At 36.9% G+C, this 26,320-nt stretch overlaps 2 protein-coding genes across 4 annotated transcripts in view; both read right to left on the bottom strand.

The window, feature by feature from the left end:
- LOC5570848 (ATP-binding cassette sub-family G member 1) overlaps positions 1-1,437 on the bottom strand; it is a 35,308-nt gene extending 33,871 nt beyond the window's left edge. Inside the window, exon 1 of the mRNA XM_001653306.2 lies at positions 1,330-1,437. The gene's annotated coding sequence lies outside the window, so the exon portion shown is untranslated. The remainder of the gene's footprint in view (positions 1-1,329) is intronic.
- A 5,533-nt stretch (positions 1,438-6,970) lies between these two features.
- Positions 6,971-25,213, bottom strand: LOC5570852 (ATP-binding cassette sub-family G member 1). Of its 3 annotated transcripts, none has more exons than XM_001653307.2 (6): positions 24,938-25,213; positions 9,505-9,920; positions 8,444-9,441; positions 8,282-8,382; positions 7,456-7,611; positions 6,971-7,391 (listed from the first exon to the last, which is right to left on the bottom strand). In XM_001653307.2, exons 2-6 carry the CDS (start codon positions 9,729-9,731, stop codon positions 7,050-7,052), a joined length of 1,824 nt encoding a protein of 607 aa, XP_001653357.2. In that variant the 5' UTR covers positions 9,732-9,920; positions 24,938-25,213; the 3' UTR covers positions 6,971-7,049. The 3 variants fall into 3 exon arrangements, with proteins under 3 accessions (XP_001653357.2, XP_021703799.1, XP_021703797.1); XM_021848107.1 differs by having other exon boundaries at positions 24,942-25,213; XM_021848105.1 differs by lacking the exon at positions 24,938-25,213 and adding an exon at positions 24,810-24,902.
- Positions 25,214-26,320: the final 1,107 nt, after the last annotated feature.

Here is a 26,320-nt window from a genome sequence, read left to right as displayed (position 1 = left end):
AACAATTTATTTTGAATACAATACCTTTCACTTTCCCAGCCTCAAAAACGACGGGCTGCATTTGACGTTTCGTGACAGCGGAATCTGGGCTGCATATGACGTTGATATTTTTCCTCTTCGTGAGTCTCTCTCAGATAATAATTATAAGGATGATTTTTCCAAAACTTTCTACGGATGTTGCAGCAAACTCTGAAGGATTTTTTCTAAAAACTACTTTAAAATAACTCTTTTTCTTTGAGAATTCTTCGAATAATATGTATTGTTCTTAAATTATACGTATACCCTACCAAATTAGGGGCCTTCCTTAGCCGTGTGGTTAGAGTACGCGGCTACAAATCAAAGCCATACTGATGGTGTCTGGGACCGACCAGGGTCCAGGATCTTTTCGTAATAGAAATTTCCTTGACTTATCTGGGCATAGAATGTTATGGTAAATGCCACACGATAAACGAATGCGAATGGCAACTATCAATCGAGAGAAACTGTTTGAACTTCAATTTTTTAGAAGTCAAAAGTCCGACTTTTGTTTATGAAAGTAAGTTTTCCCATAGTGAATTTCATGTCGAGTTGAAAGTTGAGTTGTTTTAGAGCCTAAAGGGCCCTTTGACAGTGGACTGGATTGAGAATTCATATAATTAATGTAACTGTGATAGACAAACCAGCCGACGGCTGAAAATCTGTTCAATTAAGTGAATAATAATAACGTATAATCGTATCCCACGCTAGGCACCACCGTGGTAATTGATTTATGTTGTTCACATCCAATTGTGTTAGTTGTTGCACTGCTTACTCAAGTTAATTATTGATGATTGATGGAGTATGGATACGTGATTTATGTTAGTTGTTTTAATTGCGGAGATTTGTATAGTTCCTTTTGTCTTGTCATTTTTGTTCAATTTTTAAATCTTAAAAAGTGTTAACAACTTAAGTATAGCTGTTTAGCACAACCTTGGTGGCGGGTTCAAACCTCGTCATTCGAAAATCTCTTCAGGTTCTAAATTACCTTGATTTTTCAGGGTTTAGAGTATTTTCGTGTTTGCCACACATTAGCTGAGAAGCAGATAATGTCCCATTTGAGATGTAATGCCAGAATGACTTAAAAACCAAACAAAAGTAGGTAAGGTTATTATTAAGTTATCAAATAATGCTCTTTATTACCCATCAGCCAGATCTAAAACTGCACATTATTATATCACTGTTTATTGAAGTAGAATGAGATAACGATAAAACAAACCACTTGTCAAACACCACGACTGACATACTCGATGTTTGAATATCACTTCTGTATCTTACTAGGCAATGCGAATAATCTATTAGCTATGCACTCACCTACGATTCACCAGATATGTATTGCAAATCTTCACACCTCACAGTCGATCCGTATTCACCATATTGCCACCCTATGGCAACAAAGTGCCATCAGGAACTGGAACTTGTCGTTCGTGCAAGACGCTATCTTGCTTCCATCGGTGCAAGCCACTTGGTTGCGCTTTGCACTGATAAAGACACATTGCACGATGGTGCGAATTGAAAATTTAGCAAGAAAATAGCTTTTTCTCTGTTCTGGTTGAAATTGAAAGTATGATGTCTTCAGATAAGTTGTTTGTAATTGAGATCTTCAATGAAAAGAAATTTGGGTGGGGATGGACTACCTTATATAGATTGAAAAGTTGAACCAAACTTTTTTTATGTAATTTTCAGTTGCGTTCTTTAGCAATCTTTACGAAAATGTTATTATGAACAACTTTATCGAAGACACTTTTGATCAACTCAACAAATAAATTCATTCTTCTTCTTCTTCTTGGCATTAACGTTCTCACTGAGCCTGTTTCTCAGCTTGGTGTTAAATGAGCACTTCTACAGAGAGAGATTTTTTTTAGCCAAAGTTGCCATTTTCGCATTCGTATATCGTGTGGCAGCTACGATGATACTTTATGCCCAGAGAAGTCAAGGAAATTTCCATTACGAAAAGATCCTGGACCAACCGGGAATCGAACCCAGACATCTTCGGCATGGCTTTGCTTTGTAGCCGCAGACTGTAACTACTAGTTTATAATCCTAGTTAGGTATTCAAAAGTTATAAGCACATTCAAGTAAAAAACTATTAAGTCTCAAAATTCCAAAAGCCTATGGAATTAGTTCATTTTTTTTTATTAAACGGCATTTAACGTTTTTTGAAAAAACTGCAAAAGCGTCATTTTCAACTTGGGAACATTTGCTTAAAACTACCCTTAAAAACTCATATTGTCTGTAACTCACAAAACTTTGAAATAATCGGTGTGCTGTCTTCAACATAGTTCCAGATTTAAACTGGATCTACAGTTTTCACAATACAGAACTTTTTTGAGACCTTTCATGCATTTTACTATTAGGTAATCAATCTTCTTCTTCTTTCTGGCTTTATGTCCCAATTGACAGAGCTTGTTCTTATGAGCACTTCTACAGCTTTAACTGAGAGCTTTATTTGGCAATAGATCATTTCTACAGAAAAGTTCCTTAACTGGCGGGCCTCAATTCCACGACCCTCAGCTTGGTCTTGCTTAATAGCTGCTAGTTTACTGCTATATATGAAGAATAACACCCCAAAAAGTATCTCAGACATTATTTAAAGCACCAAATATTTCTGCACAGCTCATAACAATCTCATTATTGCATCAATTTCAGGTAAGCTTTATGAGTAGTGTTTGATCTTAATATTCTTTTAATAATCATTCCTTTAATTGTTTCTTTGAATAAAAAAAAATCATGCAGTAGCTTGTTAAAACTGAAAAAAGATACACAGCGTAACAAAAATGACATTCATGCGTATCTCAAGGATCAAATTATGTATTTAGAGAAGATCTGGGGTTGCTGTATGTGATGTCGTTATCAGAAATGTTGCAGCACGTCACAATTTTTAGATACAGGTCAACAAAGTTGTATGAAACATCGGTTTTATTGATGTTTACCTGAAATTTAAAGTATTATTTATCAAACTTTTAGGTGCTCTAATGCACCTTGCATGCAAAATAGGCGTTTAACTTTCATATTAGTTGTAATGTGGTTTAAATTGCACGACTAAATTTATATCAAATCAACTTTTTCAACACGCTTGCAGTCTCCATACAAAATTCTTCGTATTTTTATTATATTTAAGTACAATACTTTCCTAATCCATCAAAAATAACTTTTGAGCATCAAAAGTATTTAGAACTTTGTTGAAAAATATTGTTTCACATATGAAGTTCGAATTCTGTGGTAAATTAAGCAAATCAATTGCCATACAAGATGGTAAACTGGCATGCAAGTTGGCTGAAATAGTCTAATTTTGCATATTCAACAGCCAATATATCAAAAACTAGACATGATGTGGTATTTTTGAGAACGGCAATGGACTCAGCAACCCTTAGTTAACTAAATAGCGGTATTTTGATGCTTGAGGTTAACACGTATTCCGAGTTGTGTTATAGTTGGTTGAACCAATTGTATTCAACAAAAATGCTTATTCTTACATAAGGTTTTCTGAAATTCTTGTTGAAAAGAGTAAAGAATTACATATAAAAGTGTTTCTTTGTGAGCCTTCAGACATAAAGTATGCAAAATAGTTTTCTTTCGTCAAATTTACCACTGTCACGACAATCGTCCTCCGTCCTTCTTACATTAGTCGCTCGTCAACAACATAAAAAAACTTCGACCAATACCTAGAGAAATTCATAGTTTTCTTATAGGTGACTCCGACGAATCATCGAAAATCTCTGGAACCTTCTCTAAAGGGAAACAATCGAAGAAACCCTTACAAGAATATAATAAATATAAGGAATTAATTGGTATGTTCAAGCCATGGCGCCCAAAGACAATATTGTTGTAATGTGTGCTATACTTTTGATTTTTTTTATTACTTTCCTCTTCTTTTGTCATCTATCCATATGTATTAACTTTCGCCTACAGGTATACCACCCATCTTTAACTTGTATGCAAGGTTGTTTGCTACCTAGTTTGCGAAGCTTCACAGACAGAGTATCAGACAGATAGACATACATGACGACATACCACGGCTTTTATGTGTACATAGTAATAACCGGAGGAATTTTAGTAAGTATCGTAGAGTAATTTCTAAGAAATTTTCGATCTTTTCCATGGAAATATTTCCAGAAGAGTTTGTGCCATAATTTCACGAAAGGTACCATCTTTAATGGAACATCCAAATTTTACTTCACTCTTTTGTGGAAGAAAGGAGATCTAGAAAACCTAACGAATACAATTTCAGAATACAGAAGTTTAACATAGTTCTCATTACTCAATGTGAAACATTCTGTTATGTGTCCTAGTCTCACGGTTTTAGATAGCATTGATTCAATTTCGTAATATTATAGTTCACTTTTTTGCTATTCCCGTTATAAATAGAAATGATGTTAATCGATGGTTTTCATCGATTTTGAAATTTTAAATTCCTCATGCAACATGCACAAAGTGTAAAGAGATGGAGCAGATAGACTGACTGAACATGTCAATAATTGGTGCTCCATGATTGATCGGAACTGGTGAGAATTGCCCTTCGATCCAAATGTATGAGGAATGGGACTCCGCTTATTCTCGAAGTGCACATTTTTACAGCTACGATGTTATTTACAGTCAATTGGCATGGGGAAGAAATGTTAGTGTGAAATGATTGTTGCTTCTAGAGACCGAGAAAACCCCTGCGCTCCATAATCACCATGTGATCCATGGATAAGAAAATGTTCTAAAATTATATTAATTAGCAATAATAGTTTATGCCGACTCTTTTGTGACGAACCATCCATAGTTTGTATTAAAATTACAAAAACTTAACCTTGCCACTACTGTGTTATTATTGGCATGGAACAAGCTCACCAGTTGGTAGTCCATCCTAGAATATCTTTTCGCATTCGCCCACGATTGATTTAAGGCTTTTTAATATTTCATTCAGGTGGTTAGTATTGAAAATTTCTTGTAGGATGTACCTTAGTTTGGTATTCAGCAGCCCCTCTTGAAGACTGCTGGAGGACAGCCAAAGCAGCCATTAACGATGCTGCCGAAAGCATTGTCGGATGTGTGGAACGGAGATCAAGAAACCAGGGTTGGGAAAAAATCTGAAACTCACTTTACAGTAGTCAAACAAAGCCAATCACAGTCAGCGAAGCCAGTGAAACTCACTCCCATCGCTGCTGTAGGCAAAAAGCCTTGAAAATTGCAAAACTCCCGTTGCTAAGGGCAACCCAAAATTACTGTAGAAAAATGTTCTATTTCCCGCTGCATTTCCCGCATTTAGAGCCTTCAATGACACTACTGATTTAGAGAAATTCATGTACCCAATATAGGCTACTTGATGAGATTCACGATTTTAAACTACTGTAGTGAGAGAACCACGTGATTTTCGCGAAATTCAAGCCTACTATTATTACCATTCCCAGCACTGCAAGAAACGATTGGTTCGACGAGAAGAAGAAAGCAGCGCGGGCTGTAATGTTGCAGCATGGTACGCGGCAAAACGTGGAACGATACAGACTGAAGCGGAAACAGCAAACGCGCCTATTCCGGGACAAAAAGCGCCGCCTGGAAGAAGTGGAATGCCAAGAGATGGACTTGCTGTACCGTTCTCAAGAAACGCGTAATTTTCAAAAGCAGTTTTTTCGTACAAAATCAAGAAAATTTACAAGAAAATGTGTTCACTGTATTCTGTTCCCCTACCGTAACACAGTGAACACATTTTCATCGAATAATTTTTAGTTTTGAACAGAAAAACTGCTTTTCAAGTTTCGATTATGACGATGATTACGATGACGGAGCGTTGATCGTTAACGGACGGACGCGAGGTGATCTAAAGGTGGAAGTAGCACTACGATGAACACCTGAATGGCGCAGAGAACATAGGCACAGAAGGTCAGGACAGCGGAGGCGATAGCTACGTCAGCACAGCGAACAGTGGAAACCAATCAGCTCCCACGATGGGGGAAGTTAAGGATGCCATTCAACAGCTCAAGAACAACAAGGCCGCTGGCAAGGATGGTATCGGAGCCGAATGCATCAAGATGGGCCCGGACAGGTTGGTCGCTTGTCTGCATCGGCTGATAGTCAGAATCTGGGAAACGGAACAGCTACCGGAGAAGTGGAAGCAAGGCGTTTTATGCCCTATCTACAAGAAGGGCGACAAATGTGGAGAGCCGGACTTTCGGACGAGATTCGGACAATTTATTTGCTTCGCGGGCGACATGGATATTATTGGGAGAAAAATTGAAACGGTGGAAGATTTGTTCACCCGTCTAAAATGCGAAGCAACAAAGGTCGGACTGGTGGTGAATCGCTTAGGAAACAGTGTCACGATGATAGACGGGGGTACCTTAGAAATGGTGGACGAGTTCGTCTACTTCGGATCCTTGCTGACGGCTGACAACAATGCTAGTCGGGAAATACGACGGCACATCATTAGTGGCAGTCATGCCTAATATGGGCTCTAGAAGAAATTGCGGTCAAGAAAGATTCAGGACTATGCTTGAGGAGGACTTACAAGCTCTTGGGCTCTGCGAACGTCAAGTGCTAAGTGCGATCGTCGACGGCGTGCAGGAGAACGGCGTGTGGCGACATAGGATGAACCACGAGCTCGGCGCTCAACTCTACGGCGAACCCAGTATCCTGAAGGTGGCAAAAGCTGGAAGCATACGCTGGGCAGGGCATGTTGCAAGAATGCCGGACAACAGCCCTGTAAAGAAGGTGTTCGCTACGAATCCGGGCAGAACAAGAATGTGTGGGGCGCAGCGAGATGGGTGGATTGACCAGGTACACCAGGATCTGGAGAGCGAGGGTCGCAGTCGAGGATGGAGAGAAGCGGCCATGAACCGAGAATTGGCAAAATATTGTTGGCGAGGTTTTATCGAGCTAATTGATGTAAAACCAAATAAATAAATATATAATGGTATTCAGCAGCAATATGATACTATTTGGACGTCATCAACATTCAATAGAGGTCAAACAATTTCAAAAATACTAAAGTTTCCTTTGAATAAAAAAGTGTCGTAAAAACCTTAACCTAATCCTTAACTCCCCTTAACAATCTACCGATTACGTTTCAACCTGAATGCCAAACTGACAAACAGCGCCCCATGCAGCAGCACAATCCACGCCAGCAGTCCGCACACGTCCACCGTGAAGCGGTTTTCCTCCATGTCGAAGCTCTCCAGAAACTTGCTCACCTTGCTAAAGTAGCAAAACTTCTCGCACGGAATGTTTTCGCGCCCAAACCCGTAGATGGCCTGCATGGAGCCCTCGAAGGCGTACCGAAAGTAGCCCACGTAGGTAAACGGCACCAGGAAGCTGAACATCTCCCGGAACCGCACGAAGAAGCCACAGAAGATGAGCATCGGGATGACCGAGCAGGGCACGCAGAATACGCTGAGCTAGAAGTGTTAAACGTGTCTTGAGTATAGTAAACTGGTGATTTGAATAAATAGGTAGGTTTACCTCTAATGGCAGTGAACTTCCAGCGAGTAGTCCTGTGAGCTGCGCTATCCATGACAGAAGAATACAGATGCCCCAGAGCATTACCAAGCGTTCTAGTTCTACCGGTTGGGATGTCATGTAGTAAGCGCTCACTAGGAACAGCGTTGGACCCAGAATCTTGAAATGGAAATAAAAAATTCGGTTATCATTGAATTTCAGTTTGAAAGTGTATACTCTCTTAATAAGAGAATACAGACATTTTTTTATATTTGTTACATTTGGCTTGAATGCCCTCAATGTGATTTTTGAAAGTTAATTTTTATCTAGCATGAGCCCTAGATACTAAACTTCATCTGACCATTTTTTTGGAACCCTCATATCGTGACAACATGTCAACTTGAAGGGTTCCAAATAAAGAGCTGTTGGTTTATGTGGGAATATTATTAGTTGAGAAGCATTAGGAGAAATATTCCATTTTTGCAAGTATGAAGAAATAATATCCGAACTTTTATGCAATCTACTACAGCTGACACGCAGGCTTCGTCCTTTGGCGGAGAGGTCTGTAGCATCCGCAAGCAAAGATTTTTCACATCCCTGAGGTAACTCAGAAGTAAGTCAGATATGAAAATATTGTATATTATTTGCCCCAAAATGCTGCCTTGAGGAACAGCAGTTCTTACAAGAAGTCTTTTAGACATCAAACATCTGTGATCTAGCTTGATTTGAGTTCAATGTCTATCTAAAGTTAACCATATAATCCTTGGAATATAGTACTTTAGATTCACAAGCGTAACTGTCACAATTTATGCAATGAATGTAAAAAAAAAAACATTACGTAATTACGTACCAGAAATGGAAAGTCAGCAACCAGCTTTGAAAAGAAATAAGCAGTCAACGAATACCAATTGTTCATTCGTTCTCTTATAAACACAGCAGTCTCTAGAGGAACTAAAATAAACGAAGTTGGTTAAAATGTGTATTCAACTAAAATAAATTGCACAATACCTACAAGTCATTACCAGTGGCATCGAGTTGGCGAAGAACAGGAATATCAGGAAGAAGAACAAACAGGATGCATTGCTCAGCACTTTAGAGCCATCGTTTCCCACCTTCCAGAACACAACGCCAATCAACAGCCCCACCAGAAGATGCGCCAAGATCCGCATCCTCATCAGCTGCAAATCCCTAAACGTGCACAAAGTTGTCCGTTTGGTAAGTATCAGAAACTGATCCCACTGTGACACCGGATATTGCCTATCCGCACTTTCCGAACTATCCGAACTCCCACAATCACTTCCAACTAGCATCGAATCTTTTTCACAACTATTCACACTATCGTTAACGTTTTTCCCAACCACCACGTAATCTTCCTTACATTTTTCGATCAACTCCACCAAATTCCCTTCGTGCTTCAAACTCGCCACTTCCAATGCAAAATCCGCTCGATTATAATAGTTTGGACACTCGAAACCGCTCGCCTTAAACGTAGACACCAACTCACCAAGAGGACCCTTGAAAATGCAACTTCCCTCCGAGAGCACCATCAGATCGTCGAACATCTGCAGAATACTGGAACTTGGCTGGTGGATCACGCAGACTACACAGCGGCCACTCAGGGCCAGATCCTTTAGGTGCGAAATCACCTGCATGGCAGCGATAATGTCCAACCCACTGGTCGGCTCGTCGAAGAACATTATCTTCGGATTTGAGATCAGCTCCAGTCCGATGGAGAGCCGCTTCTTCTCGCCACCGGATATGGAATGCACCGAGTTGTTGGCACACTTTTGCAGCCCCAGAAGTTTGATGGTATCGATGACGGTTTTCGATTTGGATGCAGAGGAGACCGATTTCGGAAGCTTGAGTTCTGCAGCAAAATCTAGGCTTTCCCGTACCGTTAAGTTGCCGAGCATGCTGACGTCCTGGGAAGTGTACGTTACTTCCCTGCGGTATTTGCTATTGTTGATGAGGATTCCGTTGACGAGAATTTCTCCGGAGACATTGTTTATTCTGAAAAAAAAAACGTAAAATGTTTAGATTGAATCCTAAGGAATGTTTCAATTCGTCACTTACTTGAATCCGCTTAGAATGTTCAGCAGCGTAGACTTCCCTGCTCCGGAAGGACCGAGAATTCCTGTCAAACGACCAGATTGGAAGCAACCGTTTATCCCATGCAGTAGCTGTTTGTCCTTTCCATCGTTTCCTTTGACGACGTAGGAGATTTTCCGGAAACTTAAGTTGCTAATCGGCTTAAAATCGTCCTTTGAAGCGTCGATTTCGATCGACGTGTTGTTCTCCATCGTGTGTACTCACGATAGCTGCTGGTGGGCTTAACCTACTAAAACGTTGTAAGCATGTGCGAGCAGCATCCTGCTCTAGTGGACGCGTAATCTACGTTAAAGCGTCTGCCTTGTGGAAGGTGATACGGTTATTTATGTTGATGTTTAGTGAACAAAGGTCAAAGGCAAGCCGCTGATATTCTCACTGTTCTGGAAGATGAGAGAAGAAATGATCAGTTATCTGATTATAATCAAGGACGATTGGTTTGATCGTTTGAATTCAATCCAAATCCAATACTTTGAAATGTTTCGGTAGAGTTTTTGCACGTTTTCAAACTGACTAGTGCTTGTGGGGTTTCAAATAGCCATAGGTCCTAAATATTCTTCTTTCTAGGGTTACGTTCACGTCATAAAGCAGTAGATAGAATAAGATGGTAATGTTTAGATTTTATCACGTAGATTTTTTTTGTCGTGAATATTTATGATCAAACCGGGGATTTGACTCACCGAAAAATAAATGTGTTTATGTATCTAATTGATAAGATCCGTGATAAGGACTATGGTGAACTCAATTTGAAAAATTCGAACAATGCTAACTATGCAACCAATGCTGGCTCAATTCAAAACAAATGTTATAAATATTATAGTCCGAATACTTTTCAAGTAAGGGACTTTCACTCCAAATATTACGAAAATCGATTGTGATTTGGAAAAACTATGACATTTTGTTGCTTTTAGTCGAAAACATTATTCTACGAGTGAGATTTTGGGTCTCGCTTGGTCCTTAAAGAATAGCATGTGATTAAAAGAAGGATTAATCTCTGATAACAGGAACGTGGATTCAAATCAAAGTCAAGTCGTAGATTATATTCAGCTTAATGGTATCCAGGCTAGTACAGTTGTCATAGTATTACTGAATAAAGTATATTCTGTAGTGGGGTTACTTCGTTGTGCTGAATGGAAGTTTTCTATATCCGGAGTTTGAGATTTTTAATGTTATATGTGTTAGGGACAATTTTATGACCAGTCGCTTTGTGATTTCCACTTTTTCCATTGAATGGCAAATACTCGCCCACTTGCTGTAGTACCCTGAACCAGTGCCGTTAAATGCTCATAGAACCCTCCTATGCGAAATATCACATCAACTAATAATGCCAACTGATAGGGTAGGTGTACCAGTTTGGCCACCCTAAGGAAAAATATTGTTTATACATAACTCAAACGACCTTTGGTTACTGTCAATACATCAAACGAAAGCTTTCAATCCATGCTCAGTGGGGAAAATATAAGAACTAATCAGAAACTTTGTTTTTGTATTGAAAATGGTGGTGGCGAATACTGGACCACTTGTACCAGTATTCGCCACGATTTTAATTTCGGTTCCTGAATTCGCCACTTACGTTGATTTCTTATGGAGGGTGGCGAAACAGGAATAGGTGGCGAAAAAAAGGTGCAAAGGAGCTAAAATTTTAAGGGAAATGATTTTTTTTTTTCTAATATTTTCTGAGAAATTTTTGCGGTTTCCAAGAATGTTTCCGTATCATCTTAGAGCAATTTAGCGAACACTTAACAATTGGCAACCATATATGTCGTAAAACGGTATATAATTTGGGGTGGCGAATAACTGGTACATGGCGAATACCGGTACACCTTCCCTAGTAGTTTGGAAAAGGTCACGGGAAAAATGCTTTTCCGATGACTTTTGCGCGGGGATCGATGATATTAGCAATATTCAATTGTCAAAGTCGCGTGAAATTCATGACATTTAACAGCCCGGTCCTGAACGAAAGATTTTCCAACTGTCCAGCTATTGAGAAGGCCAGTGATGGTTGAGAGATCGGTACATGTCAAGTCAAGGTTAAACGTTTGTGCGAAGTACTATTCGCGTGAGACTGAGGAAACGACAAAAAAGTCCCCTGATAGGGTAAGTAATGAAAATATCAAGTCCCCTGAGAGGGTAAGTTGCAAAAGAGCAAGTGAGCCAGAAAAGCGAGTTCCCTGAGAGGGTAGCTAATAGAAAAAAAGTCTCCAGAGAAGGTAAGCTACGAAAATATCAAGTTCCCTGAGAGGGTAATATACAAAAAAGCATGTGAGCTAGAAAATTCAGTCCCATGAGAGGGTAGCCAATAGGAAAAGAGTCCCCTGAGAGGGTAAACGACAAAAAAAACGAGTCCCCTTACAGGAGTAACAAAAAAGCGAGTCCCCTGAGAGGGTAAGTTAAGAAAATATCAAGTCCCCTGAGAGGGTAGCTAACAGAAAGTGTGTCCCCTGAGAGGGTAAGCTACGAAAATATAAAGTCGCCTGAGAAAGTAAGTTACAAAAGAGCAAGTGTCTCTTCAGTTCCAAAGAATTGGGAAGCGTAAAGCATTTTATGCTTTTTTAAATATTGAAAGATTTCGAAATTGCTAAAATTAACATTTTTTAAATTTGCTGTGCCCGCTGTGTGATTTTAAAATAATTAAAATTCTTGCTACATTTCCAAGAGACTAGACAACATATAGGATTAGGAAGGAATTCGATGTTTCTCCACATTTTGCTGAAAAAGCAAAAGAAATCCATAAAAAGGAAGGGGTTATTATGTCAATACCCGTCAAAAAATTGACTAGGGCATCTCTGGCTGAAGAAACACTTACGCTGGTCAGACAGTTCTACAAAAGCGATGAGATAAGCCGTGCATGTTATATGGTAAAGTTTACGTACAACGTAAACTAGTTCTTTGTAATTTACAAGAAGCATACGCGATATTCAAAAACCAATTTCCTTCAATTAAAATTGAGTTCTCGATGTTTGCTAGCAATCGGCCCAAACATAGTACCGTTTTGATTCATATTACGGACACTTAAGGACTCAGGGAAATATAACCCAGCATAGAGCATACAAAATAAATCATTCTGTATAATTCCCTAGCTCTATCGAGCGTCGGAAGCCCTTTACTTTCGAACTGAGGGCGAAGAATACGCTTCCGCAACTTCAATAAATTTAAATAAATAAAAATGTGTGGCCTTTTCATGATTCTTATTCCGGACGCTTCCTCACTTTTGCCTCATATTCCGGACACTTTGAATCGAATTCCGGACAGCTCATGATAATCATTAATGGAACAGTCAAATCATCAATCGAAATCGTTAAACTACCAAAGAGACATCTAAGGTAGTTGGGCATTATAAATTATCAAAGATATTTATGGAAAAAGTTTACTAAAACGAGCCTTGAAATTGAGAACTTTTGAACAGCAAAAATTGAAACATTTCGCGTGAAATGTTTCCCATACAAAGTAGAGTGTCCGGAATTTGAAGCTGTCCGTAATATGAATCAACACGGTATCTTAGCCGGTACAAAAGGTACGCATACTGTTCGTGTTTGTGTTTATCATAAAAATGTCAAACTGATTTTCCAAACTCTTAAATGTAAAAAAATGCTTCAAAGTAGTATTCATTCTTATCAAGATCTATTTTTAAAAATTCTTTGTCAGAACCCCGAAGAAAACTGTTGGTTACACAATTGCGATCACTGCCCGGGTAAAGAAACATTGATTTTGGAACTAATTACACTTCTTAGTAACAATCATATTGAATCCTTGCAATTCGAACAATGGCGCCAAGCAGATCGTTGTGTTATGGAACTGGTTTAATTAGATACACAGGATTTTGTTGACACTTTAGTAGATAAACTATACGAGCTATCGCCGCATAATTTTATTGCTGAACAGCAAGAAAGCTATTTGAAATATTTGGAAAACAACTTAAAATAAATAAGTGCATAATAATAAGTGATTGTTCAGATTTTTTTTCTTTCGTTGTACAAGATGCCATTCAGGTTTTTCACTGGGCAAATGCACAGTGCACAATCCATCCCTCTATTTATTACAAAGATAAATCTTCTGGATTAGAATTTACAAGTTTCATGGCCATTGCAGAATTTGCTAAACATAATCACGTTGCAGTTCGTTTATTCATATCGAGCTGCGTGCAATTTATAAAAAATAAGATTCCTGGCTTGCAAAAATTCATTTTATTTTTCTCAGATGGATCAGGTATCTAGTCAATATAAAAATAAAATGACAGCCTATAATTTATGTCATATGCAAAAAGGTTTTGGTGTTACTGCGGAGTGGAATTTTAAAACGAAATGATACAAAAGCGAACCTGCAGGGTCAGCATATTACAACAGCCAATTAACTTTATATATGGGCTAGTTCCAAGAAAGATTAAAAAATGCACTATGAGTCCATTTTTTAAAATGACATCTTGTTTTAAAATTAATTTTAAAACAAGATGTCATTAGAATCGTTATCTTATATTCTTTAAAGAGCACTCTCGAAATTTTGCGGAAAAATTTGAAAACTATTCAAAATCAATGAAACAGTCATTCAAGTCATCGTGCAAAAGTTTGGGTTCACCTGAACTTACTTAAAACATGAAAATTCTGTGAAATCTTAAACCAATCATGTCGCGCCATTACTTGCGTTTGAAAAAGCTATACACTATTGAAATCAGTTAAAAAATGGCAGAGATATTGACAAAAATGATGTGCGTGCGGCTCAGGTGAACCCAAATTTTGCACGATTTGCATCATACTGAGGGGTGAACCTAAACTTTTGCAAGATGACTTGAATGACTGTTTCTTTGATTTTGAATTGTTTGCAGATTTTTCCGCAAAAAATTCGAGAGTGCTCTTCAAAGAATATAAGATTACGATTCTAATGACATCTTGTTTTAAAATTCATTTTAAAACAAGATGTCATTTTAAAAATGCACTCATAGTGCATTCTTGAATTTTTCTTGGAACTAGTCCATACATAAAGTTCATTGACTGTTGTAATATGCTGACCCTGCAGGCTTGGTTGTCTGGGTAAAGTTCGTACTCATGATAAGAATGTATCTATTATTTCACATTTTTAACATATTGACATAGATTACGCAAGGAGGAATCATCGAAAAATTGATGTTAATTTGGAATATATATTTTTATGCACATTCAATTTTACCAGTAAGGTGATGTCACTGTTCTTTTAAGATTGGTTCGATAGCACAGATTAACACACCGAGGACTAAGCCCCAAAATCATTTGGAACGCTAAATTCAACCCACAGTATCTTTGCTATTCTAAGCCCTATTTACCGTTTTGTCTCAAATTCTGAACAGACTCATATTCCGAACACTCGGTTTTTGTATGGCGATTTGGTTGAAATGTTTCATTGAAATATGTCATCAAATTGCAAGGAAATGGCAGTCAATTGAAATTCAATTTTGAAGTCTTTCAATGTATTTTATACCTCGGGAGTAGTAATGATTCTTTAGTGCGAGACCAGTTAAACTAGCTCAGATAAATTTAATTGCGATTTTTTTCATTTGAATGCCACTTATTCGTGCTGTTCGGAATTTAAATCGAGGTGTTTGGAATATGAGACAGAATGAACACAGTGCACAGTGGACTTTTCTGCAAAAAAATGTCTTGAAAATCAATATCTCTGGATGCCGCTGGAATAAAATCGATCTTTTTACCGCAAAAGAAAGATTTTTTCATGGGCTAAACGATAATGACGTGAAAATTTACTGCACGAAATTTTTTCGTACGGTTTTGTCCTATTAAAGGTCATTTTACCCTATTTTCAATGGAAATGAAATATTCATAATTCAATATCTCTGGATTCCGCTGGAATAAAATCGATCTCTTTATCGCAATGGAAAGATTGTTTCATAAGCTTAACGATAGTGACGTGATAATTCACTGCACGTTATTTCTTCGTCCGGTTTCGGCCTATTAAAAGTCATTTTACCCTATTTTCAATGGAAATGATATATTCATAATTCAATATCTCTGGATTCCGCTGGAATAAAATCGATCTTTTTACCGCAAAAGAAAGATTTTTTCATGGGCAAAACGATAGTGTGGTGAGAATGCACTGCACATTATTTTTCGTACGGTTTTGACCTATTAAAGGTCATTTTACCCTATTTTCAATGGAAATGAAATATTCATAATTCAATATCTCTAGTTTCCACTGGAATAAAATCGGTCTTTTTACCGCAAAAGAAATATTTTTTCATAGGCTAAACGATAAAGAGGTGAGAATTCACTGCACGTGATTTCTTCATACGGTTTTGACCTATTAAAGGTCGTTTTACCCTATTTTAATTGGAAATGATATATTCATAATCCAATATCTCTGGATTCCGCTGGAATAAAATCGATCTTTTTACCGCAAAAAGAAAGATTTTTTCATAAGCTAAACGATAGTGAGGTGAGAATGCACTGCACGTTATTCGATTTTATTCCAGCGGAATCCAGACCCAACTAACATTCACTCATTTAACAAACACCATTATGGCAGTTTTATCCAGCATCATGTTTTATAACATTTTAATAATGGCCAACCTTTGTTAAAGCATTGTTCACACAAATTTGGAGAAACTTTAAAGCATGTCGTTGAATACCAACTATATTTTTCAGCTTTAAAAACGTTTTACAAGCATTTAGTTCTGCTTTTATACGGCTGGTCTAAAAATAATTAAAGACTAATAAAAACAAAAAAATATTTTTTCTAGGCACTTTATAAATGTAATGTGCACTATTATTATGATAGTAAAACAATCTTATTTAAAAATCGCCTGTATACTGGATTCGAACTCGAGACCTTCCAATCGTCAGCGGTATGCCTTGCCATCTGCGCCATCCTAGAATTGATGATTATACCGTCCAGTGCAAAATATAAACTTCTCATAGCTGAATATTGACCATGTTCGAGCTTCTATTCGACAACGTCTAATCAACACATGGTACGCTAATCTATAACTGAACAAGCATATTATTCAGCTGCTGTTTGATGCTGATCCAAGCTGAGTTCAGTCGGCTATTTTTAGCGCACAGTGAGAAAATTTTTGTCGATGTTGGTCAAAATAATGTTTATTTACACAAAGTAAAAACAGTCTGAAATGATTAATATAATTTCATAATAAGTTTTAGTTTGTTCAAAACTGATTAATTAACTTAAATAATTTTATAAATTATAGTTTGATTATTTTTTTATTTGTATTTTTCATAAACCTATTACATATGTATTGAAGTAAAAGTTCTCTGTATGAATATATTTGAATCATTTGAAGGGTAGGTCCTCAGAACCCACCTGAATAGAAAAATATTCGAATATCTTGATGCGATTTTTATTTTCGGAAATGGCCAAGTAAATCATTTTTCTTAGAGCGCAGTAGTGATTTATTATGTGAAGAAATGTCATTTCAAATGTAGCTGGCTATAGAAATTTATTTAATCAATTCTGTCAAAGAAATTTTCATTTTTCTTGTACGGAAAAACATCCCGAGCAGGTGAAAAAAGCTAAGCAATAGAAAATATAATATGGATAGCTAAAAGTGATATTAACTTGATAGATATATGATATAAAATATCTGGAAATGATGTCTAAAATAAACTACTAGAACAAAATTGGCATGTCATATTTAGATTCTGCAAGATTTTACCAATAGCTGCGAGCTATTCATTAGATCTGCGTACATCAAATTTTTCATAGGTTCAGAAGTTCCAGGAACAAAATTTTGATATTGTCTTCAGATATTTTATCTCTTATGTTAATCAAGTCAATATCATGCTTTGTTTGTCAGTACTTTGCTCCTACTCGGAATACTGAGCTTAAATGTTTATTTTTGTTTTTCACAATAATTCTGCATTTCTGGAGACTGACCATGTTTATTTTCTGAACAGCTATTTCAAAAGTTTTAAGGAAGCATAATTTATGAGCTTTGAAATGCATTCGGAATTCAACACGAATTTCGGATATTTTGTCCATTTTATGAAATTTAGCTATAGTGTGATCGCTTTTACAAGGCTTATTTATTGCTGAACAATGTGTTTATTAATCGTCATTTTGGCCTCTATTGGATCAACTGTTCTTATAATATACTGAAGCTGAATTAGGATTTAATAAGATACTTATTCAGCTCTTATTCATGCTTATGTTAATCATGTGGGAATAGCTGAAGTGCGACGCAAGTAAAACGTTAGTTCGTCTTCTGAATATCCTTTTATACATATACATTTGTTTAGTGGAATATTGGCTTTTTAATTGGGGGAAACATGTTTTGTTCAGCTCATTTGTAGAACAATCTTGACTAGTCGAATGAGAATCTTTGGAAACGTTTAATAAGTGGCGATTCAACTTTTGTTCATTCTAATGCATAACGTTGAACATTGATCTAAGTTTGTGTTAAAAAAGCACCTTCTCAGCTCTTTATAAAGCAAATTTTTTATTCAGCTGCCATTACCATTATTGAACAATAATTAAACATGCATGCTTGTTTGTGGCTCTGAATTGTTAGTTGGGGAGATATTGAATTATGAATATATCATTTCCATTGAAAATAGGGTAAAATGACCTTTAATAGGTCAAAACCGTACGAAGAAAACACGTGCAGTGAATTCTCACCTCTTTATCGTTTAGCCTATGAAAAAATCTTTCTTTTGCGATAAAAAGATCGATTTTATTCCAGCGGAATCCAGAGATATTGAATTATGAATATATCATTTCCAATGAAAATAGGGTAAAATGACCTCTGATAGGTCAAAACCGTACGAAAAATAACGTGCAGTGCATTCTCACCTCACTATCGTCTAGCCTGTGAGAAAATCTTTCTTTTGCGATAATAAGATCAATTTTATTCCAGCGGAATCCAGAGATATTGAATTATGAATATATCATTTCCAATAAAAATAGGGTAAAATGGCCTTTAATAGATCAAAACCGTACGAAAAAATAACGTGCAGTGAATTTTCACGTCACTATCGTTTAGCCTATGAAAGAATCTTTCTTTTGCGATAAAAAGAACGATTTTATTCCAGCGGAATCCAGAGATATTGAATTATGAATATATCATTTTCAATTAAAATAGGGTAAAATGACCTCTGATAGGTCAAAACCGTACGAAAAATAACGTGCAGTGAATTCTCACCTCTTTATCGTTTAGCCTATGAAAAAACCTTTCTTTTGCGGTAAAAAGATCGATTTTATTCCAGCGGCATCTAGAGATATTGAATTTAAAGACATTATTTTGCAGAAAAGTCCACTGTGCTGTGTTTGGCATTTGAATCAAAATGTTGTTCCATACTTTTACGTAAAAACAATACTAAACAAGTTTGAACAAATATTTTTATCAGCACACCACACAGCTAGGGTGCCGGTACCAATGGTTGTAATGCACCAGTAGATTGGACTATGGAATAAAACGTACATTTTTCGATAAAAACGACATGTGTTATTTTTGGTGGATAGATCGCCTCTAGTTTAGTCGATTTGCCAAATTTCAGCTTTTTATTTTATCAAAAAGTCATATAAATAATTAAATTAACGCAAAAAAATTGCTCCCTTGCACCAATAGTTGCCGTCGTGTTCCAGTAGTGGATCAACAGATGGAACCAGTTTTTAAAATGGATTTATAAAAATTAAGAAAAGTCCCAGAGATGATCTTTATGCTTCATTCGAAAGATATTAGTTGCTGTTTCGAGGGAAAAATGTTAAACCTGTGTAAAAATTTACCATTTTGTTTAAAATTCCTTGTATCATTACCGAACGTGGGCTTCGTGGCCGTGCGATTAGCGGCGTCAGTCGTTTAGGCGTATTGTGTCACGGGGTGTGGGTTCGATTCCCACTCCAGTCGGTGGAAACTTTTCGTCAAACGAAAAATTCATCACTGGGCTACTGGGTGTTATGTGTTGTCCGTTGCCTAATGTTAGTGATTGTTCAGTCTGTGCAGCCTTTGGCTGAAGACGGTGTATATTGTCTTTTTTTTTTAAATTGTCTTATTTTTTAACATCTACTACTGGAACACGTGTACCAATAGTGGCTCAAGAGTCATTTAAAGTCACTGTTGGCCTTAAGTGTTCGGAATATGAGTCAAAACGGTACACAATTTTGGCATACAAATGTATGGGCTTTTAGATTCATGCGAAATTTTTGAAAATATTTTAGAATTTATTGTTTGATTTTTAGCACTAAATTTTTTGGTGGAATGATGATTCGATTGTATGGATTCAGCACTGAGGTTTTGATTGTTAGACATTTAATGAACTACAATATATTAATTAAACTGCGTAGAATACATGAAACAAATTTTCTACTCTTGCTTGAAATTTATCATCAAAAGTACATTAGAAAAAGTGCATATTTTTTGTATTATTTACAATTTTGTGAAAATATTGTACACACTCCGAAAAAATCATGTTTGGATACACATAAAAGAAGCGAGTCGAATGACGTGAATTTATGTCACTTTTCAAATACCATAGCGTCTGATTCGGGAAATGCCGATTAAAGTGCCATCGTTTTCGTGTCCATTAACGTGCAAAATTACATTTTTGTTCAATACTTCTTCAAGGATATTTTTGTGTCGTTTTATCATTTACATCATGTGTCATTCAGTCATACTATGAATGACGTTCACAGTAATTTCCATCGCGATAAATTTCAAGTAGAGTTCCGGTGCCATTAGTGGACTACCCAAGCTATAAAAAATCATAACAAAATTACAAAAAGCCTTAACAGAGATCTTTTGAAGTCAACAGAAAGATTTCAACCTCTACTATGGAAAAAATGTAAAAAGAGTGATAGAACTATTTGTTTTTTTTTAACATATAATCGCTTGAGCCACTATTGGTACACGTGTTCCAGTAGTTGCGCTAGTGCTTCAGTAGCAGACGTTCGGGAATGATACAAGGAGTTTTAAAAGAAATGGTATATTTTTATATATGTTTAACATATTTCCCTTGGAAAAGCAAATAATATCTTCCATCATAAAGATCATCTCTGGAACTTTTCTTCATTTTTATACATCCATTTTAAAAACGGCTTCCATCTGTTGATCCACTACTGGAACACGACGGCAACTATTGGTGCATGGGAGCAAATTTTTTTTGGGTCAACTTAATTATTTATATGATTTTTTGATAAAATAAAAAGCTCAAAATTTAGCAAATCGACTAAGCTAGAAGCGATCTATCCACAAAAAATATCACATGTTTTTATCGAAAAATGTACGTTTTATTCCATAGTCCAATCTACTGGTATATTACAACCATTGGTACCGACACCCTAATAGTTAAAAATGTATATTCTCTGTATTCTATGTAGTTTTGTGAATACACTGTAGTTCCTTAAATGGCTTACAATCAATAACTAAATGCTAATTGTTTGATTTTATCCATACGATCATCATGCTTGTAAAAAATCTAAAGGTTATCGCGATAAACTTCAAGTTGTATGCGTAAAATCGCAAAATTTCGATATTTCTTAGGACGGTATTTTAAGTACAACAAATCAAACAATAGATCCTGAAATAATATAAAACATTTAACATGAATCTAGAAGCCCATACACTTCTATAGGTGCCATAATATTGTAAATCGGGCTTAGGATAGCCGAAATATTGTGGGTTGAATTTAGCGTTCCAACTGATTATGAACCTTAGTCGTCCGTGTAAGTGGAGAATGTCATAAGCGGACGAGTGTTAAAGCAAATGACCACAGAACTCTGCAAAACTGTTTTCTGTAAAGCCAATAAACTAAATTGATTTCCTTTTACAAATGCAGGATGTGTTAAAAAATCAAATAAAATGAATTTTTAACACTCTGAGACAAATTTACACTTGAATTACAACATTAACAAAGAGTGTTATGTAATAGTAATAAAAACCGTGATAAAACCGAGCATTAAATTAGTAAGTAGTGACTCAAATGAGTGTAACAGAGCAGAGTTCAACAGATAAGTTATCGTCTATCTCGATGCGTATTTTTACCGCAGTACGCAGTTGAAAAGAAATGTCATTTCCATTGGAGCTCACTGTGAAAAATTTCTTGACCATTCCTTCCGCAGAAATTTTTACACTTCTTGAGCGGAACAGCATCCTTAGCTTATTAAGTTTTGTTTGACCCTTTGACCTTGACGCTTGCTCCTACGGGGGCGGGTGATGAGGGTAGGATCAACCGTGTTGCACGCCGTTCGCGTAGCATGGTGGAATAGTGTCGCGGAAAGCGTTAGTAGTGTTTGATCCTTTGATCTTGTCGCTTGCTCCTATGGGAGCGAGTGACGAACACTTGTTCGACGTTCAATGCGTTTATCGAGAAATATCGCGAATCCGGTTAGGCGCATTCATTTCAAATTATATATTTATCGTTTACCAAAACGAATCCCTCCCCCATATCCAAAATCCCAGTGTTTACATGTGGAAGTGCAGAGGACTCCTCGGCTTCCATAAAGCAAGTAACACGTCAACATTTCCCTCCCATCCCCAAATTGACCTGCATTCGGACGCAGCCGTTATTGTTTGTTATAATAATGAGAGCACCAGTACTTGCACATTGAGGATGCTACTGATCTCGAGTAGCGTCTGTTGGTTCCCTGTGTAAGTACAGCTGTTCTTGCAATAACGGAGTAGCATCTGCGGGCGGTCAATCATGCTCATGCTCAACAGCATCCTTAGCTTCTTATTATTAGAATCTATTTGTCACTTAAATACAAATACAAATAATCCAAATTTGATGATGAAAATCCGAATTTGTTTTATTTTTAATGTTAAATGTTGAAAAATCAAACGATAAAAGATGAGTCTGCATAAAATATCTTATGTTCAAATAAAGAGAAAATCTATCTCAATAAAAATGAAAGGCTGTTTGTATGTCACGAAATGGCTTGAAACTAGTCAACAGATTCACATAATTCACAGTGTTAGTGCGTGAGAAAAAGTTTAGAATAGCCTCCAGAATAGTCAAAAAACTAATCTGTTATTTTGTATGGGAAATAGCATGCCATTTTTCAACATCCTACTCTATGACAGGACGTCATTTGTTGGGAAAAAAACTAATCTGTTATTTTGTATGGGAAATAGCATGCCATTTTTCAACAGCCTACTCTATGACAGGACGTCATTTGTTGGGACCACTAGTTTTAATTGAAATTATCAATTATTTTATACAAAAATTGTTGCAGGTCAATTTAATTCATCACTAAAATTTCTGAACGGCAAATGAAATGTTATACATTGTTATCAAAATGCAATTAGTAGCTAAATTATTTTTTATTGAATAAAGATAACAGTGTTAACAGCACAAAACATCTAGATATATGAAATGAATGTAATGTTTAGAATGATACTAAAAAAGAAAACTTTAGAAAAAATAGGTTAAACTTGAACATGATCTTAATTTGCACGATAGAGGAAGTGATTGTTAATCTAGCAATCAATTGAAGAATAAATACTTTTTCAGATTCTATCTACAGAATCGCAGGTATGATGAACGCTCCTGCTCATCTGCCTGGCACTGGACTCTTCATTTCGTTTGAGTAAAGGACAAAACCATAAGTAAGCCTTATGTTCGCCCCCACAATTTGCTCGTACAAAGATTTTGGAATCTCATTTACAGGACAGACGTCCTCAGCGTGAAAATAACCTCCACAAATCATGCATTTAGCATCCATGCAGCAATGTTTGGACCCCACTGTTTTCTACGAAACCATTATGCGCAAATGATCAATTTCTTCTATACCGTGTGGGACTGAAATCCGTTCACCTAAGAAATGAATTGAAATCCAACCACTTCATACAAAACGCCTACTATTATATGAAATGTACGGATTTTGTGCTTGTCCCCCACTGTACTAATATTATACAATTTCGATCTTGTGCGAGGAACGTTAATGGAAATATGTACAAATATTTCGTGAAATCTTTTTTTTTAGGAAATGCATAAAATTAGTAAAACGCTTTTTAGTTTATTGCAACACTTATAAACAGACTCTGCCTCATTTGGGCCGTGACGCCAGTATGAATAAAATACATCAATACAGTCGTATATAGCAGAATGGTTAGAGTCCGCGACAACAAGGCAAAACCATGCTGAAGGTGTCTGGGTTCGATTCCCGGTCGGTCCAGGATCTTTTCGTAATGGAAATTTCCTTGACTTCCCTGGGCATAGAGTATCATCGTACCTGCCACACGATATACGAATGCGGTAATGGCAACTTTGAGCAAAGAAAGCTCTAAAGTTAATAACAGTGGAAGTGCTCATAAGAACACTAAGCTAAGAATCAGGCTCTGTCCCAGTGAGGACGTAATGCCAAGAAGAAGAAGTATAGTAAATTATGAACGTTTTTACAACTTATGAAATACTCTTGAAATATGTTTCTATTGCTCCATACATCCTTATCAGTTGATAATCATTCATGAAAGCTGCATGTGACTTCCCTTTGTAAATAGCGATTAGATTACTTTTCTGTTTGATGAATTAGAAACAGCTTATTGAATCCAAAGGCGAATTCAATCATATTAATACTTCAGTAGTCGCGCTTTTGTTTTTTTGAACATCACTGCTGGAAAAATTTCGCTTTTCGTACACAATGGTTCTGACGGAGGAAACCCGACAACTGGAAGGAAAACTAAATTGCATTGATCAGATAACAAAACTCCTGCCCCAACATAATTCACTTCCATATAATGATCCTTCTTGACCTTACAATCCAATTGGGACAGATCCTCATTCGAAGCTGTGTTCTAAAAGCAGTTTCACTGCTTTCATGTTTGCAATCATCTATCGTGAATCGTACTGGACATCGATCCCTTTGATAAGACCACAGAATTTGTCATATGCACGTTGTACTTTAATTTGCATGTTAATAGATCATTTCGTGCTAAATACACTTTGCATGATCAGTTTCAATACAACAATTATTTTCAAGGCAATATCGTTTGTTTTGCACACATCCATCATCCAAAACTGATACAGGTCGATTCAGAACCGCAAACTTATTGATATCATTCCTGCTTCCTCACTCACGATCGGAAGGATATCAGTTTGAAAACACCACACCTTCAACTCACTGATCAGCGTCTATTGTCGTTCTAATATCGCAAACAATTGACATTTGCCCGAGACGCAATCACCACTCTTCATCGATGCAACTCACTCGGTTCGAATTCAAAGATAAGTATCAATCGTACAGATTACACGATCCTTTTGCAGGTGGTTCAATCACTTGATAAGCACACACTCAATCCCTCTTTCTGTTTTCCCGTAGAATATGTCACTTTGAAAACTTACTTTCCAATTTAAAGGATTGGTCGCTCAACTCGAACTGAAACAAAAAGACTTGCGTCGCGTTCGATTGGCTTAAGCGTTTTGGACTGATTGAGTCAACCAAGCAGCTAGACAAACGTCGTCAAACTTACCCACCATCATCGAAGCCGATGAGCAAGAGAGTTTCAATGAGAGCAAATTAATTCAATCAATTTACGGTCGGTCACTGCGGCGAGTCACACTTCACTGGCTGATAGGGATTCGAAAATATAAGTAAGTGCCATTCAACCATTCCAAAGGATGGATGGGTCGGTCACCAATACTCATTAGTGGGTTTCTAAACAAAAGAAATATGTAGGAATCTTAGAAAATGATTCACTGCACTTCACCAGCACATTCCTCCGCGGGTTGAACTTAAACTGAGAGAAGAAATGGCTACAAGTTTAAGCTTGTTGCGGCGAAAGATTGTACCGTTTTCTAGCATGTCTAAAGTGGGGTGCGTTTAGTGCAGTAGGAGATTTCATGTTCGGTACCGTTCGTAATATGGCTTCGAAAAAAAAAGGCTAAACCAAGAGTTCTAAATGGTATCTCGCGTTTAGTATAATAACAGCGTATCTGGGGTGCCTGAATTCTTTTCGTAAATTTTTTTCATGCTACTGTTATTTTTTTTGTTTCTGATTGTTATTAGTATTTTAAGTAGGAGTTTTCATCATTGTAAAATCTTACGAAAATCGACTGAATTTGGCGTAACAATCCAACAATAAATCAACGAAGGGAAATCGATCACTGCAGATACGCCGTTGTTACAATAAACGCAAGATATAATTTGTCTTATTTCGTACATGTATTCAGATACAGAATTGAGAACATCAGTTCCAGAGAGGTTATCTCTTCTTTCCAGTTTGCTTTGAGCTAGGCAGAGATTGAAGTAAGGGTCGGAGAGAAAGTTAACAGCACAGATGCGTTCATAGGCCTTTTCACATGACGTTTCAAATCAGCTGATCCGGAAGCTCTTTGACAGTTCTTCTATGAAAATGACAGGCCCGTGTTAGCACCGGTCCTCCACCAATGTAAACAAATGCATAGACGGATCTGTCATATGAAAAGGCCTATTGAGCGAAATAGATGCAATGGGCAGCTTAGCGTCAACGTGTGCGTCTAGCCGTAGCACAGTGGCGCATGGCCGGACAAAACCTCAAAAATTCATGTTCTCAAAATCGCTTGTTAATATTTTCTTAAGACTTCTATATCATTAGGTGATGATTTCTCAAAATTTGAGATTGATCTGTTTTGTTTTCGATTTTTGGCAGCATCGTAAATGCGTGAAAGTCAGCAAAATTGGACTGCTGAAAATTCATCAACTATGGTTCACCTAATAAACTTCAAAGAGCTGTATCTCAACGAAAACATAACCGATTTAAGCTCGATAGGCATCATTTGAAAGCATAGTCTCAAGCCTTAGACTTGGCTATAATAACATAAATTTCAACATATTAAGTTGTTATTTGTAGCAAAAAATGTTGTTTGCAATCTAT

This window comes from Aedes aegypti, chromosome 2 (genome assembly GCF_002204515.2).
Source record: "Aedes aegypti strain LVP_AGWG chromosome 2, AaegL5.0 Primary Assembly, whole genome shotgun sequence".
NCBI classification, from domain to species: Eukaryota; Metazoa; Arthropoda; class Insecta; order Diptera; family Culicidae; genus Aedes; species Aedes aegypti.
The sequence above is the reverse complement of the archived record's forward strand: the minus strand, read 5'-3'. Positions and strand labels throughout refer to the sequence as shown.

Coding starts and splice junctions, on each gene's coding strand:
- LOC5570852 (XM_001653307.2), bottom strand. CDS start 9,731: ATGGAGAACAACACGTCGATCGAAATCGACGCTTCAAAGGACGATTTT. Junction 8,383..8,443: donor GATGCCACTGGTAATGACTT/GTAGGTATTGTG, acceptor CGTTTATTTTAG/TTCCTCTAGAGACTGCTGTG. Junction 7,392..7,455: donor GAAGTTCACTGCCATTAGAG/GTAAACCTACCT, acceptor TAACACTTCTAG/CTCAGCGTATTCTGCGTGCC.